The sequence below is a fragment of the Eriocheir sinensis genome, chromosome 10 (assembly GCF_024679095.1).
Source record: "Eriocheir sinensis breed Jianghai 21 chromosome 10, ASM2467909v1, whole genome shotgun sequence".
NCBI classification, from domain to species: domain Eukaryota; kingdom Metazoa; phylum Arthropoda; class Malacostraca; order Decapoda; family Varunidae; genus Eriocheir; species Eriocheir sinensis.
Window position 1 is genome coordinate 4,089,564 of NC_066518.1, and position 17,962 is coordinate 4,107,525.

At 38.4% G+C, this 17,962-nt stretch overlaps 1 protein-coding gene across 2 annotated transcripts; it reads left to right on the forward strand.

Annotated features, from left to right (window-relative positions):
- Nucleotides 1-289: 289 nt before the first annotated feature.
- Nucleotides 290-16,109, forward strand: LOC126996460 (protein fem-1 homolog B-like). Of its 2 annotated transcripts, none has more exons than XM_050856926.1 (11): nt 290-314; nt 6,959-7,130; nt 7,447-8,031; nt 8,277-8,428; nt 8,847-8,990; nt 9,357-9,500; nt 10,462-10,733; nt 11,462-11,566; nt 14,148-14,264; nt 14,961-15,067; nt 15,417-16,109. In XM_050856926.1, exons 3-11 carry the CDS (start codon nt 7,473-7,475, stop codon nt 15,608-15,610), a joined length of 1,794 nt encoding a protein of 597 aa, XP_050712883.1. In that variant the 5' UTR covers nt 290-314; nt 6,959-7,130; nt 7,447-7,472; the 3' UTR covers nt 15,611-16,109. The 2 variants fall into 2 exon arrangements, with proteins under 2 accessions (XP_050712883.1, XP_050712882.1); XM_050856925.1 differs by lacking the exon at nt 290-314 and adding an exon at nt 2,779-3,007.
- The last annotated feature ends 1,853 nt before the right edge of the window (nt 16,110-17,962 follow it).

The window sequence follows — 17,962 nt, forward strand, 5'->3', positions numbered from 1 at the left end:
CCAGCGTTGCCAGAATATCGTATTCACCACATCGTCTTTATTACTTTTAAGCCTCAAACTCTCGTACCTACACAAATATCGATAGAAAATTGAAGTTAGCGTTAAAGCTCCTATTTATTGATATTTGTTTATTTGTTTTTGCATTCGTTATTGGTAAGAAACTGTGAAAATGCAATGCGATGAGTACGATAATTTGGTAACGCTGCCCCTATACCTGACGGCGGTGTCCCTTGGCGGTGTCCTGCTGCTTCCGGAGGCTCGGGCAGTAGAGGAGTCACGCCGCCTCATGGCAAGGACGTAGCAGCAGTGATAAGGTCTGGAGCAGAGGCTTTTAAACATTTCACCACCACGCCCCTCTTGGAATGGGTCTTTTCCACGCCCCTCTTGGAATGGGTCTTTTCCACGCCCCTCTTGGAATGGGTCTTTTCCACGCCCCTCTTGGAATGGGTCTTTTCCACGCCCCTCTTGGAATGGGTCTTTTCCACGCCCCTCTTGGAATGGGTTTTTTCCACGCCCCTCTTGGAATGGGGTTTTCCCACGCCCCTCTAGGAATGGGTCTTTTCCACGCCCCTCTTGCATATATAGATGAAATTCGCTCCCATTTTTTTTAAGAGAGTAGACCTATTTAGACCTATTTCTTTTCTTTTTTTGCTTCTGAATATTATAGCCCACGCTCTTGCTATGATAATAAAATACTCCAATGACAGAAATCTCAACATTTCCTCCAGGGTTCATTAACTCGGGGGCGTCCCCATTTTAAGAACCACTGGTCTGGAGTAACTTAGCAAACCGTTCTGCTATGAGATATGCCTTGCTCTGGTCAAAGAGAATGACATTTAATATTATTTGAATAGGCAAGTCACTATTTTACAGAACATTATATAAATAAGTTGACTGAAATGTGTAATGTAGTCATCCTCACAGCTGTGTTGATTTACCGAAGCTTAAGACACATTTTCCAGAGAGAGAGAGAGATAGATAGATAGATAGATAGATAGATAGATATATATATATATATATATATATATATATATATATATAGAGAGAGAGAGAGAGAGAGAGAGAGAGAGAGAATCTTCTTTATTTTCTATTATTTATAAATGTATATAACTTTCAATCACGAGTTTGTTTTGCACAACATTTAAAATCTGCCACATTACCATTGCAGACAAGCACGTGCTGTTTTAACCTCTTCCCTCTCATTGCTATTCGAACATTACCTTTGAAATTAAAATAATGTCGTCCGTCTTTTTTTTTTTTTTTTACTCATGAACCTTTAAAAAAAATTATTATCAGTAGACCGGAATAAGTAAATTTGATCATTCTTTTTTTTTTTTTTTTTTACTCTTGAACCTTTAAAAAAAAATGATTATCAGTATACCGGAATAACTAAATTTGATCATTCTTTTTTTTTTTTACTCGAACCTTTAAAAAAATTATTATCAGTATACCGGAATAACTAAATTTGATCTTTTTTTTTTTTTACTCTTGAACCTTTAAAAAAAATTATTACCAGTATACCGGAATAACTAAATTTGATCATTTTTTTTTTCTTTTTTTTTTTTTTTGCTCTTGAACCTTTGAAAAAATGATTATCAGTATACCGGAATAGCTAAATTTGATCATTCTCTTTTTTTTTTTTTTTGGGGGGGGGGGGAATATCTTTTGTTCTCTTTGTGGCAGCATCAGATTGCTGACTATTCATTTTTCTCAAATATTTTTCACATTAATATCCAGATCCAGGTTATTCGTTGGCCTGTTTCAAAGTTACATAGAGCAAAATAAATTAAGCATCATCTCACGTCTTAGGTTTGGTCCTAAAAATATCAGATGGATGTAACATTCCTGAGAAGTTTTAGAAAAGAGCAATAAAAACTGTAGGCTAGTATCTTTGAAGACATTGAAAAGTTGAACATGTAGACTAGTTCTTAATTAACAAGACGAGCATGGCAGGCAATCCCCTATGCCTTTTATGTCAAGGAAGGACGACTTTGGTGTTGAATGTCCCAAAGACTAATCATAGAAATTTGACTTTGGAATGTCCTTTGCCTACGTAGGCTACGTTCTGTACGTCTCTCCGGTAATGTCAAGTTCTATTCCGGTTTTCTTTGAAACCGACGACACATTGACTTCTCACAGCCCTTTATTCTGGCTGTTGAGCAACACTGCGCTTGTTTCTAAACATGATAATAAAAACTCGCATACATCTATGATCCGTTAGGTTGTCGACCTTCTACTACGTTTTAAAATGATATTGGAAGGAAGTACACTTCGACTCTCTAATCAAGTAATTGTTATTGATCAACATTATCTAATAATTTTTTGAAGAGCCACATCACTGCAGATCAAACTTTAGTTCATAGTGCTTCGGGCAGGCCGAGGATGTGCCGTTATTACGAGGACCAGCGCCAGCAACGACGTACGATATGTGGGTAAAATGATATGCTAATGCACTACGAAATAAAATACATCAGAATTGTGTTTTATATATATGAGACAACAATGTTGTAAAATTACATTACAAAGTATTTAGTGGTCTGATGTAATAATGACGACTATGTTTAGAGTTTCAAGATGGCCGATATATGGACTCACCGCGTATAGCACAACACTGTATTATTAATTCCTCCTCATCCCCCTCAAGGGAAACATTGATACATTTTCATAACATATAAATTAAAGGATCCACAGGAAGAAGTTTTACATTAACTAAAATTAATCTTGCATTGAACTTGTTAACCATGGCGAATAAATGGCTTCAGTGCAGGGCGTCGCGGCAGCAGCGCCTCTATGTCCGGGCCGTTGTTTTGGCCGTCAGCTGGGAGGGCGAGGAGGACGTCAACACTGACCCAGATTGCCTCGCCAGTAGTTACCATGCACAATGTCCTCGGGGATGGAGTCCATGAGGAAAAAGGTGTACCACGCCGCCAAGGAGGGCCTGTCCATCTCCCTGTACGCCCACCTGTCCGTCAAGGCGCCGGAGGAGTGCCAGCAACTCCTGTCTCAGGTCAGCCAAACCGTCGCCCTCACGCATCTTCCCGAACCCAACCATTGCTCGGCACCGGGCGATGCTAGAACCAATCAACGCTCGCAGTGAGTGTGGGGGTGCTGGGCGCTGCTCGTGGATGTTCCTCCTGGTAGGGTAGGCGGAGGGTCAAACCCGTCAAGGCGGGTGCACTGCCGCCTGAAACACTAACCTCTCTAGGCAAAGGCAAGTACAGAGTCCAAAGCCACTCTGCATCCTCTGTACAGTACGAGGTTGGCACAAACAGGATTTTGTTGGTGCACCACAGGAGAAAATGGCTCTGTGTGCAAGCACCAAGTTGCCTGTGCTCCTACTAGTACTACTGTTGTTATTTTTATTATCATTATTATTATAATTTTTATTATAATTATTATTATTATTGTTATTACTTCATTATTATTACTTTGTCCAAAGCTGCCCAAACCCTTCTGTGGATCATTACCAGCATCAGCATCTACAGCAGTCTTTACAAGACTGATTTTCCTGCATGTTTTCCATGTTTCCATGTTTCAGCCAATGTGTCTTTATCTGGCTCCAATAAATCTCTGAAGAAACTTTCTTCAGGAACACTGTCCTCACCTACAGCTACAGTCGTGAGCCATTGCCTGTTTGCAGGGGTTGGAGATGCACCTTGTGGCAGAACTGTCATGAGCAGTTCAGCACAGGCAACTTGGTGCTGGCACACAGAGCCATTTTTTCCTGTGGTGCACTCACAAAATCCTGCGTTTGTGTCAACCTTGTACTGTACAGAGGATGCAGAGTGGCTTTGGACTCTGTACTTGCCTTTGCATAGAGAGGTTACTGTTTCAGGAGGCAGTGTACCCATCTTGATGGATTTAACCCTCCGCCTACCAAGAGGCACATCCACGAGCAGCTCCCCCAGCACCCCTGCACTCACAGCGAGGGTTGATTGGCTCTAATTTTGCCCGGTGCTGAACAATAATAGGGTTCGCGAATATGCTGCCTAGACCTGCGTCTTGACAGCAAGGCAATTTATCAGTTAAGATTGGTACTATTAATGCGCAGATATCCTGTTTCCTATTGATTTCTGGTAGGTTTCAAGGTTAGCTGAATACCTAGATAGTATATGACAAGAGGAGTTGATGAAGTAGATGACTTCTTCCTCGAATGTTTTAGGGGGCTGGTTAGGCTGTGGGGCCATGGCCTCTTGACCCCCGTCAGTGCTAGTTGTTAATGGATGTTGTTAGTTTGTTGTTCTGCCTCCTGGGTAGGGACTAGATCCTGTCAAGTTGACCTGACTTCTGCAGGAAGGTCTTTGTACACTTGAGGGCTTGGAAAGCAGTGTTGGGGCTGAGGGTGTCGCAGCCCAGCAGGTCCTATAAAGTTGACCTGTGAATGGTTAGGGATGCTTTGAGGCTGGTGCAGAGGGAGTGGAATCTTGGGCAAGGAAGTGTTCTGGTGTGTCAGGCTTTGTGGAGCATTGTGGGTCCTGGACAATGTTCAGGCAGTGTAGGTGGGCATTGAGCCGTGTGTTTCCAATCCTCAGGCGGGTGATGGCTGTGTCTAGGGGATGACTGGGGGAGTAAGGCCGCCAGTGCTGAGTGTGGGGGGTCTATATATAATGTCCGAGGGTGATGATATCAACGCTTTAATAAAACCACTGTGACTATCAAGGCAACAGTCCTCACTCAAGATTCTTTTTCACTTTTGCTTTGGGCTAATGTTAAATTTGTGGAAGCCATCTCATGTGAGGTTTATTCTTACCTTATATGTGTTGAGTTGTATTTCTCTGGATGCTCTGCAGTATATAACTAATACCGGTATCTTCCAGAAAATTTTAAAAACGTCAAAATATTGATATTAAAAGTTTACAAGTTCAGTGTATCACATAGCATTTTGTCAGCAGGGGGTCAGGTTAGATAGATTATGTTAGATTTAGTTTGGTTAGTTTTGAAGTTGAATTGTTTAGGATAAATAGTTTGCACCAATTGTTTGTCATAGATATCTATAGGTATTCCTTTATTCTCTCAAATGTTCCAAATCATTATTTGTTGCCCTGCCTACTGACCATTAAACATTACTTTTGTTTTCTTTGTATTCATTTTCAGACCCACTTTCAGACTCATTCGGTGAAGATTGTCGATAACTTAATATCACCATAATTTTTTCTGAATTTTCTCCTGCTGTTTGTTGGAATTTGAAATTGATTTTTGAATTAATATTTCTTTGCCTAGCAGAGTTGTATCAGTTCTGAATCATACAGTGCTGATCTCTAAGGGTTTTACTTTATTGCTAAAATTCATATACATGTACATATAGATAATAGTAAAAAATTGTTCTGTCCTAAATTACATAAGGCGATAGTTTTCTTTCAACGAAGAGATCTGATAACCAGCCAGTGAGTACTCAGAGGAGCTCACTATGCATACTTCATATTTGCTGAAGGTTAATCAATTGATCAATAAGGGGCCTTGTGGTCACCCCCAGGCCATTATGGCGCAGGCAAGTGTTTATAATGGTGCCATCTAGCTTGGCTCATGCTACCCCCCAGAGCTCATCTTTGATCCTCTTTTTAGAGAGAATCTAGAATCTGGGTTGATAGATGGTCTTCAGGACGGCATGTACGTAGTCTTAGGCCACTTGGTAATGACTGGAAAATTGCCTGCATCCTCCTGAACAGCTGGCCCACACACTGACCACTCAGCCACCACCTCCCCCACCCTATGATGCCAATCCTGGTGGCTTCTCCAAGCAAGTCTCCATGCATGCTGCCTTCCTGTCCTAAGTAACTCATGTCAGGATCCATCAATTTGCAGAAGCCACTCAAACCATCAACTTTCTCAATTTGAAGAGTTACAGCTCTTAAAATGATGATAGCCATTAAGGGGGCTGGCCGGTCAAAACGGCGAAAATCGGTCAAAAATGAAACACTGAGAAAAAAATTCCTCAGCCACATATGCCCTCGAGAAACTAATGTCTGAACATAAAGACATATTTTTTATATATCATTACAAATAAATGAAAGGATAAATGCCATAATATCACTTTGCTATGTTTGAATGTTACACAGTCACAACTTTACCTGGTCATATCTCAAAATGTAAGTTATGTACCTTTGCAATTCAATTTCTCCACCATTTTTCAACTGATTTCGGTGAAACCAACACCAGAACCATGCCTAGACTTGTTAGAATCAAACTTTAGTGAGTTTTATCTCATTTATGAAGTTACTGAATTATGGTGTATTTATGTCTGAATTTTTAGGGGGAAATTATGACCATGAAAGTTTGAGAATTTATATTCCGCAAACTAATGATTATTGATACAATATCTCGCTTTACTTTCATTGGCCTAAACATGGTTCTTGTACTGTAGTAATTGTTCCCATGTAGAGCAATTATTATAGTGTAAATAGCCTTTTCAAAAAAACTTCAGATTTTCCAAAAATTGTCATTGGAAAAAAATGGAAAGGTGATAGATTGTTTTTTGGGGGGCTAAATCTTATGTGCAGGGTGTCCCTTATGTCTGGTATATAGATCATAACAATAGCCCATTGAATTAAAAAAAAGGTAAAAAATGGCCGGCCCTCTCAAGAGGGAAGCTATAGCATGTGATGTGGATCCCCATGGAGTAGTGGTTAGCATGCCTAGCCTGGCCAGTCAGCATGTAGACCACCCAGTTGTTCATCCTCCCTTTGGGACTGATTGATAAATGAATAACTATGGAAACTTGGAGCTGTCTTGTATAGGATTACAGGCCTCTTACACATTCTTTATGTCTTGTGTAACCTGGATGCCACAGGTGCCCTGTGTCCCAGGGTGATGGGTTCTTACCCACCAGTGCCACCACAGGCTCAAGGGCCAGTGAGACAGAGATGAGCACTGAGGCCACACACAGCTTAGCAATGCCTCCAACTTTCCCTTTCCTTTTCATAGCTTATGCTCCCAACTTATCTATTACATTTAATTACAGGTTGTTGAAGAAGATGGACAGAAATGTACTCCTCTGATCATCTCAGCTTGTAATGGCCATGAGCGTGCTGTGCGCACATTGCTCAAGTTTAATCCAGATCTGGAGCAAGAAGGAACTGTCAAGTTTGATGGATATGTTATTGAGGGAGCAAGTCCTCTGTGGTGTGCAGCTGGTGAGTAGTATTGTGTTTTATGTGCCCTTCATTGAATTAAAATATTGCTTTTGAATTTAAATTACAGTAATGTATATCATCATCAACAGAATCATCATTTAGTAATTCTCAGTAAAACAGTGTATGTCTCAAAGAAAGCCTGTAGAGCAGCAGCCATTATCTTTACTTTTCAAGTCCCACACTAGCAGATATCAGACTGCATTTGTTTGAGATGATATCGCATGTAATGAGCCTACAGTGTGAAGAAAATGTTATGCCAATTTTATTATTTATTTCCTTAAATCATGAGGTTCTAACTTTCTTATACTTGTGGCAGGAGCTGGACACTTGAGTGTGGTGAAGATGCTGGTGCGAGCCGGAGCCAATGTCAACCATCCCACCAAGACCAACTCCACCCCACTACGAGCAGCTTGTTTTGATGGCCGCCTGGACATTGTCAAGTACCTCACCGACCACAGTGCCAACATTCACATCACCAACAAATACAATAACACCTGCCTTATGATTGCAGCATACAAAGGCCATGTAGATGTTGTGCAGTTCCTCCTTGAACTTGGTGCAAATCCTGATGAAAAAGCTCATTGTGGAGCCACAGCACTCCATTTTGCAGCAGAGTGTGGTCATGTGAAGATAGTGCGTGAATTATTGGCTCATGGAGCAAAGATAACAAAGAATGAACATGGAATGACCCCACTCATAGCTGCAGCAGAAAGGACAAGGAGTGAAGTGGTGGAATGTTTGATATCAAGACCCGATGTTTCTAGACTTGAAAAAGTGGATGCCTTAGAACTGTTAGGAGCATCATTTGCGAGTGATAAAGACAATTATAATATTGAATTAGCATTTCAATATATGATAAAAGGAATGCAAGAAAGATACTGTGATCCTAATGTTATTTTAAGTAAGTTACTCCTTTATCAGACTTGCACTTGGAATGGAAATATAGAATCTTCAGTTTTCAAATTAAAATCAAGGAAGGAAGGAAGGAAGGCTCATATTTCCTGCAATTGTTTTTTTTGCTTGTAATTCAGATGCAAGGATTGATCATTCTTCACAATAAATAAGTTTGTATTGTACTTTATTTTGGATACATCCAGTTATTAATCTTGATGATATATTTCTTTACTGACTTTGCCAATATTACAGGTAAACCCCCGAGTAAACCTGTGCCAGCGTATGAATCCCGCATTGAATGTGGGACAGTGGAGGAGCTGGAGAGCATCAGACACAATTCTGGTGCTCTGCACATGGAAAGTTTGGCCATCAGGGAACGAATACTTGGCCCACATAACCCAGAGGTATGTTGTCACAAGTAATGGATCAAGTGAGGGGATGAGTATTGGAGAGAGAGAGAGATTTTTTTTTGTATCATAAATCACGTACCATGAGCTTCAACTTCTAGACACAAAGGTTTAAATATATTATAAGACCCATCTCACATATTAAGTGATTCACATATGACGAGCATACATATTAGGCAACCCTATTGTACCACCTTACTGTACTGCATTCAATCATGCTAAACCTCATAACCCTCACTCTTGCCTATTACAGTATACGAAACCTTGTTTTCTTTACTGATATCTTACCAATAATTCTTATATTAATAAGATCTCTCAAATACATTGCCATAACTTTAACTTTTGACTTGCCTCTGTTGTCCATGTTCATGTGGTTGTATGTGACTATTGCATTACCATTATGAATTTTTTTAAGGTTCCTCATCCTGTGATATTCCGGGGAGCAGTGTTTGCAGACAATGCAAGGTTTGACCGGTGCCTCCAGCTGTGGGTTCATGCTCTCAGACTGAAGCAGATGAATAAAGTGTGTGTCATGAAGGACCTGCTTAGGTTTGCACAGGTAAAATAGTTACAATTCTTTTAAAATATCAAGACGTAGAAGAAAAAGATAAGATGTTGAAATAATGTCGATCAGATGAATATTGAAGCAAATACATGCATTCTAGAGTTGTTGTTCAATAACTGAAGCTCTGCTGATAATTTTAGTATTTTTTTTAATGGACAAGAATGATGCGTAAATTAATTTGAAAAAAATATAGAATTATAATTGAAATCAATAATAATTTGCTGATTTTCTGAGCATATTCTATTTCAGATTTGTGTGGTATTTTGCATTTTATATCTATATATGATCTATATGGTAAAATAGGCTGTTTCATTAGTCAAGTTAATTGTACTGAATTTTAATGCTATCTTCCATCTGCAGGTGTTTTCTCAGATGTTACATGTTGGAGTTCAACTGGAATTTGAAGCTGTTCATGAAGTCTTAGGTGCTACTGTTATAGAACTCAAAAGAAATAAAGAAAAAATTTTGTGTCCTGGGCCAAAAGACGACGTTGAAAATATTAAGGTACGTATGTACAAGTAAACAATTGTACAAAAGCAGAAGAAACAATTGCCTGTTTGTCATATAATAATTGGAAACAGACATCAGCAGATAGCTTCATTTACCCAGAGCCACAATTGTCATAATTTGTACATTTTATCAATATCTATTTGTTGAAATATGTGGAAAAGAAATGGAGTGATACCTCTATGTATATCCAAACTTAATTCATTCCAGAAAGTCATTCAGATATTGAATTGTTCATACATAAATATATATTGGATCAATTTTCTTCATAGGAGAAAATGTAAATAGGATGAATCCATTCCATCCCCCTATAAGTACCCATTTAAATAGTACTGAATATATTGATAATATAACGTCTATAATAATATTCATAGGCCTAAAATTATAAATGAACATTGTAAAAACAACTGTATTTCAGCTTACTTAGGGCTATGATCACTTTTTTTCCATAAAAAAGCATTTAGAAATTATTAACAAATCACAAAAAATTTCAGTGTGCAATTTTTTTCCTTGAAAAGTTGTTTGGATGTTAAATTGTTTGAGAATATGGGCATTTGGATGTAAAGGCTCCACTGATTCTTCCAAACACAAGTAAAAGGAAAAGAATCTGGACTGCTTAGAGATGATCATGGTTTGGTGTTGTGACAGGCAGCAATTACAGTTATCAGAAACATTAGGCTCCCAACCCAGGGATCTCCTTATATTGTGAATTTACTGTGTATTTACTGAAGTTGAACATTTTTTTGTTGTTGTTTCTACTTACTGCACATAACTTTTCATTTTCATACTTGGACCCACACACAACCTGTCACTTCCTCATATCTTATCTGTTTTTTACACTGAAATTTGCAAAACCTATTCTTCACATTTAGTTGCATCCCAACTCTACCTCCAGAACTCCTTTTCTATTAAAAATAATACATAATACATGTCCTGATGTATGTGCACTATGTTTCAGGAGGAGATGGAGAGCAACATGATAACAGCACTGTACCTGATCATGATAGCTGTGTGTGTAGCCAAAGGTCGCGCCTCTTCATCCCTGCCAGGAGTCAGCATAATCAATTATGATCCTGTGATGAACAATGGTATTGGTGCACTGAATGGAGGCATGAGAGTGGTGGGCTTTGGCATGAGGGGGCTGGAGGGAGGAGATACTGTAAGGCAATCCCTTCAACAACTACATCAAGTGGTAGAGAAAGAATCTCAGATCCATCACACAGTTTATTGGTAAGTACTTACAAGAATATTTGCTTGGAAAAAGTCATGAACGATAAGTAAATTTGTTATCTGTTATACTTTTTGCAAGAAACTAACCAATGTTCTTTTCCTCATAGACAGCAACATACTTAATCACTGTTTTCATCAACATGGTGAAAAGTTACATATATTTAGGTTAAAAATGAGACAATATGGTAGTGGAGGAGTAGAGCAGTTTAGTTAGTGCAAATATCACAAAGCCTTAAAATGAGGTTCAATAGATTCATAGATAAGAATGGCTTGCTGACTCAAAATTTTCATGTATATTCCTTGTGTCTTATCTAGCATATTTTGTTTAAATCTCACACTCCCTCTCTCTCCCTGCTTGGTCTCTAGGTTTATTAGAAAAGATGATAATGAAAAAAAATATTAATAATTTAATTTCATGTTCTATAAATGTAAAGGATTAATTCTACACAACACCTGTAATGCAAATATAATGGTGAGAGAGGAGTCTTAGTGGCAGAGCAAAAGCACATATTTACCAATTTCTCAGTCATCTAGTTTTTAGGCAAGTCGTTTGATTGAAATAGGTGAGACATACAAGTGACTCAGGCAAGGTGTGCCACTGAAAGAATGAGTGAAGACATCTTTATGCTTACTTTATTTGAAGAAAACAGTATTCATGAATGCTAAGGTAATACTAAGATATATTAATGTAATAAATGTTTTGCATGATGCTTATATCTCTCCCACAGTCTTGTGCAAGTTGATGCGAGAACTCGCACAGGCCAGACTCTGCTGCATCTGGCTGTCAACCCAGAAACTCCAGTTGATGATTTTCATACAAATCATATATGCAGGTCAGATTTTTTTCATGTTTTACAGTAGGATGTCCATCTAATGCAAGATATGTTCAAGAAAACTGTGTCAAAGTGACATATCTTTTAATCAATATATAAAACCCAAGTAAAAATTGGTTTGTAGTTGAGAGAAGCAAATATTTCTAAAACTACATTTCTTAATGAATTGCTGTGACCAAAGAAACACACTTCATCAAGCACTGAGTTTTTACCACTCATTTCATGCTAAGTATCTGTGGCCTGGTGTAATAATAATAAATAAATGGCAGTGACTCAGGAAGTATTCTTCCTTAAACACCAAGTTTTTACTGTTGCAGTTATGCCTCAGCTTTACAGAGTGGCAGAGAGTTGCCTGTCATTCCCAGGTGACTTGCAGCACACTACAAAGATGTCTTCTGCACAGTAGTCAGAGAAGTCAATCTCTCATAGGGCAAAGCCTGATTTGACTTTAATGAATTAAGACATATAGAATATTACTACCTATTAAAATGAGCTTAGTAAGTGGCTACAATTGCATGTAGCCAAAACCATCTGGTAGTGAAGTATTCAATGATACTAAGCCACACTAGTGTAGCATTCTACTACCTGCAGGCATTGATTATTTTGAAAGGCTCTTAGCTCTCTTCTTATGTCTGCCAATCAGATCAACCCATCATGAACAGTAAAAAGCCTGTTAAAAATTGTCATTCACTAATGATATTCAAGAATGAAAGCAAACAATATATGTATTCATAGTTGGAATCTAACTTCATTGTCTTGAATCATGCTCTTTTGCTAATACATCTTTGTTTCTATCCAGTTATTAATAGGGAGTTTCTTATACACAGATTAGGTCACTACATTATAATTATCAATATTTAGTACAATAATAGGCTTAAATACAGTAATACCCTTGAGTTGAGGCGGCTTTTAACTCCCGTGTTATTTCAAAATAGAATTATTCACTTTATTTCTATAGAAATATGCCTAATATTACACTCCACTAGAATTTCATGAGAATGAGGGGCATAAGGAATGACCACAATTGTGCATTAAAAAAGGGGGATCATATGAGTTGTCATCTCATCTCTGCCCAGATGTTGACAAAAAAGCATGGGCATCATTGAAGGAAGTACAGGGTTGTGGTTCCCCAAATATGGATTGCTTTAAATGGAAAATATTTGCTCTAAATCTAATATGGTTGTTCAATTTAGAGTAGTGTGTTGAAGTCATAACCTTTAAAAAATTATTTGTGGCAAATTGATGTCCTATTCTATATAGGCAGCCCCATACTTACATAAAGTTGAGTTCATAAATTTTTAGATGTGAAGAAAAATGCAAGATAAAAGTAAGTACTTGGCCCAGTTAAAATGTCTTGAGACAGTGAAGTCTTGCATATACATAAGCATGCCAGAGATTACAGTGACTATTGCTTTGTGCTGTATGAAAAATAGTTGTGAATATGTACATTATGATATCTGGAGACATACAAGTGTACTCAAAAAGTTAAGTCAGTAATCACAAACCTGTACGCATCATCAACAATAAGTGAGCCAACACTATTTCTCTAGGTTTTAATGGCCTTCCACAGATTGCATAATTAATGCCCATAGTTAATGGCAACATGGTACTGACTTATTTGATATGACAGAACACAAATGGTCAGTACCAAGTGACAGTTTGAGCACCAATAGCAGTAGTAACACTGCTTTTTTTGTCATGTACCAAAGTTACCACCAACAGTACATTCTCAATCATATTTTGTCAGCACTCAGTACTGGTACATTTTATTGATCTATTTTCATGAATCATGTTAAAAAAATTGTTTTGCAGATCGCATAAGGTCAGTATGGTATCATTTTGAATTTGGCATGTGTTGTGTCTGCACCCAGCCAATGACTTTTTACATAACACTGGCCAGTTCCTGCTTGGCTACATCTCAGGCAAGGCCTACTAATTATGATAGAAAAGTAAAAGGGTAAAAGGTAAAGTTGGGTGCATATGCTATCGCTGTGCATTGCTGCATTGCTTAACTCCATCGCATTGGACCTTTGAACCTGTGGTGGGAAGAACCCATTACCCCTGGATGTAGGCCATTGTGAAGTGGTTAAAAAAATTCAATACTAAACAAGTTTCCATTTCTATTTATGTACTGAGTACCAAGTTGATACTTGGTACTTCTTTATATATATATATATATATATATATATATATATATATATATATATATATATATATATATATATATATATATATATATATATATATATACCAGTGCTGGTAGTGACAGTACAATTTTTGTCAAGTACTGGTACCATTACCTTCGGTACTTTTTGTTTACCAGGTGCCCACCTCCACAATAGAAAATATTAGTTGATACTTCCAGCACTTGGCTCCCAAATCATATTGTGAAATCGACACATGCATTTTCTAACTGTAACTGATAATTTACCGACTCATAAGTCCAGTATAGTTGGTTTATGTGTCCTTTTCTATTTGTAACTTTTCTATATAGAATGGATACTGCTTTATATTTCCCAAATGCAAAAGCAAGTCTACATTATTTTATGAAAAATTACATTTTTTGCTTGTGTCCTAACAGATTCCCGTGTGCCACAACAACGAAGCTTTTGATAGCCTGTGGAGCAGATGCCAACTCTATGGACAACTTTAGAAATACTCCTCTTCACCTCATTGTTCCATATCAAAAAGCAGTCAGGTAAGTGGAGATACCAAATTTAAATGTTTTCTCAGTAAGGAGAGGCACATTTGTAACATGTTTATTGTATGTTTTGTTATATATATTTATTTTTATATTTCTTAATTTTGCTCTTTTCTCTCTTTAGGTATTTATTAATTTATATAAGAATTAATAATGCATTTTGGGGTCTAGGTGACAGGGGCATCTAAAGATAGTTAAGTGCAGCCAAATATTCTCAAGAGATAATTTATCCTTCTGCCCATGCATGGTTAGTAATTGGGGTTCATTTTCCCAACTCATGTGAAAGCCTCTCAGGGAATTGATGTTGATAGTAATGAGAAGGAAATAAACAAATAAATAACTGGGGTTGGGTTGTGGAGGAGGTGAAAGAATTCAAGTATCTGGGAATGTGTATCAGTATAGGAACATGGAGGAAGAAGTGAAGGGAAGGTAGGCCATAGTCAGTTGAGAGAATCATGAGAGGTATATATAGATATAGATATAGATATAGATAGATAGATAGATAGATAGATATTATAGATATATATTATATATAGATAGAGTTTGAACATGGTACCCCAGTGATGTCTAGATTAAAGAAGAGCAATTGGAGTTCAGCTGATCAGTGAACATGTTTGGCAAAGTTACTGAAATAGCAGAAGATGGAAATAGGGGATGAGGAAGGTAGGGGTAGTAATTTACTCTCTCTTACAGTGACTTCCTCACTCTTCACAACATTATCATGGCTCTTGTTGAAAATGGTGCTCACATGGATACCGTCAACCAACTAGGAGCAACACCCTTTGATTCAGCAACCACAGGTACACCAAACCACATCTTTGTTGCATATAGTAAAATACTTATTTGTTACCAGACATCCTTTCATAGCAGCTGCACTATAACCTGCAAAACACTGCTTTTGATATTTATATGGTTTCTTGCAAATTAGACTGCATAATATAGGTTTAAATGTCACAGGTGGGGTGTATGAATTGTGGATTGAAATGGAATTGTGTGGATGACTCACTAAAAGGGAAGCTTGAATGAGTGCAGAACTTGCTGTGAAATCAATCAATCTCTCTCTCTCTCTCTCTCTCTCTCTCTCTCTCTCTCTCTCTCACTTCAAAATTTCATACTTGTGCATTTTCCTCAACAATTCTTTTATTTCAGGTGTTGCTGAAATAATACTGAGAACTCAGAAAAAGCTCAGTCTCAAGTGTTTATCAGCCAAAGTGATAAAGAAAAATGGAATCTCATACAAAGGTCAGGTTCCTCGACACCTGGAGGCCTTCATTGAGTTGCACGGGCCTGGTCACGTGGACACCCTCGCCACCAGACCCACGAAGAGTGACCATCGACTATGAAGTTCCTGCCCCGGATCATGTGTGGTGTTTGCTATGCTCATGCAGATTGTTAATAGTGCAGCTCCACGTTGATATCTGTGAAGACCTCATAACTTTTAAAGCAAGTTACTATCACGGTGGCTGCGTTTCTAATACAGCCACTAAACTGTCATTGCTTCAGTTTGAAATTGGGATACATACACATTCAGGTATTTCTGATTGTAGATTTTTTTCAGTGTCGTGATCTTGCCAGAACCTATCTTACCATAACGACAGGAATGTTCACTAGGAATCCTGACTCCAGAAGGATAACAACCAGTCTGAAGACAAATTTTTCACATTCTCATGACTGTCTTCATTGAAAAGTGGTAAAGGATCTAAATATTCATATATTGACCCTTTTAACACTGACTATTAACTTGATTTATTATAGCTTTTTTTCAGATCTCCTTTTTATGCATATGTTATGTATAGATTTTTATGTAACAAATTGTGTGATGAATATAGTTATGTTTCTGGACATTTTTTTTAATTCTCCCCTCAATGGATAATTATGTACATCATAACAAGACAATCACCACAGGTACGTAATATAACAAGAGGTTAGTCATCGCCGATTTAGAGTGGGATATGAAGGAGTGATGTAAATTGAACAGGAACGAAATATGTGGGAGCATGAAAATGAGTATGATGGAACCCTAGACGGTGATCTTTCAGCTTATATAATACGCCAAAATACGACAACTTTAGCTGAAGTTGTACGACATTAGTCACCAGCACAGTGGTGCCAGATCGCCGTATTCAAAGCATCGTATATTTTCGGTTTCTGATCCACAACTGTTGCAAAAATAAACACCATTAGCACCATTTCAACAAGAACTATCAATTAAAGTAGCCATTGAGGTGGAGGAGACAGTTTTGGGGTCGGAAATCGGCAAATATAAGAGGCTGAATGCGGAGGTCTGGCACCGTTGCACCAACACCATCGGCCCGACGGTGCCAGATTATCGCACTCAGAGCATAGCATTTACCGGTTTCTGATGCCTAACTATTGTCAAGAAACATCAGAAATTAACTATTTTAATGATAACTATAAAAGAATCTTGTTAATGGGGCCCAGAAGACAGTTTTGGGGCCAGAAGTCGGTAAATATAAGAAGCTGAGTACGACAACCTGGCACCGTTGCACCAGCACCCTCGGCCCAACGTTGCCAGATGGTCGTGCTCAGGCTCATATTTTGCCAATTTCTACCCCTCAAACTGTCTCCTCCACCCCTTTAACTGTTTTTCTATACAGTTATCGTTAAAATGGTTAATTACTGGTGTTTCTTGGCTATAGTTATTGGTCAGAAACCGGTAAAAATTATGCTCTGAGTACGACAATCTGGCAACGTTGGCCTCGTCCCCCTCCCTGCACGCTTCTCCACCTTCCTTTCCCGCCGCGCCTCCATCAGGTAAGGACGTGCTGCTGGTGCTCCCGTCTTTATGGTTTTATTTGTGGTCCCTGAAGCTTTTATTCCTGCCATCACGTGAAATATCAAACACGCTAACAGTTCTTCATCAGTTTCAGGTCCTCGGAGATCAGGAAAACATACGCCATGGCTCCCACGAAGAAGTCCGTAAGTATTGGAGACGAGATGTTCCTTGGTGGTGAAGGACACGTGGTTAATTTTATTTCTTTTTGGATTTATTTTTAACAGTACAGATAGAAGTTCAAGGGAGAAAATTAAGAGAAAACAAAATCATGAAGGCCAAGTAAGTGGTTAGAAATTACTAGGTGAGGGACACGTGGTCGGTTATTTTATTTATTTATTTTTAACAGTTGAAGGGAGAAAATTAAGAGAAAACAAAATAATGAATGCCCAGTGATTTCTTTTTTTTAAATTAACGTTAGAGGTAGAGCAAGGATAACTGAATTGTTACCCCTTAAATTATATATACACTTGTGCTATATACAGATGCTTAATGTTGAACCACCCATATTATTTAGTTCACCACCCATAATAGGCCTTAGTGCTTCTAAAAAGAGCCCAAATTTCAATATTTTTCTGGGGGGACTGGGGGCTTCGTGGTGCAGTGGTTAGCGCACACGGCTCACGACCGAGAGACCCCGGGTTCGATTCCTGGGCGGAGTGGAAAAAATTGGGCGGCTTTTCTGATACCCTACGCCCCTGTCCACCCAGCAGTGAATGGGTACCAGGTATTAATCGGGGGTTGTGTCCCGTCTCCTGGGATCTGTTACCTTCTATAATTCCTTCCCCCTCCTGTCTCTCTCCGGCATATGACCACAGATGTTGCATTGACTAAACAAAACTCCAACTTTTTCTGGGGGGCTCACCCCAGACCTCCCAGCTGAACAGTCTCGCTTTGCTTG

Excerpts from the sequence above, each read along its gene's own strand:
- LOC126996460 (XM_050856925.1), top strand. The coding sequence starts at position 2,882 with ATGTCCTCGGGGATGGAGTCCATGAGGAAAAAGGTGTACCACGCCGCC. Across the intron at positions 10,734-11,461 it reads ATCCATCACACAGTTTATTG|TCTTGTGCAAGTTGATGCGA; the intron begins GTAAGTACTTAC and ends TCTCTCCCACAG. Across the intron at positions 14,265-14,960 it reads CCATATCAAAAAGCAGTCAG|TGACTTCCTCACTCTTCACA; the intron begins GTAAGTGGAGAT and ends TCTCTCTTACAG.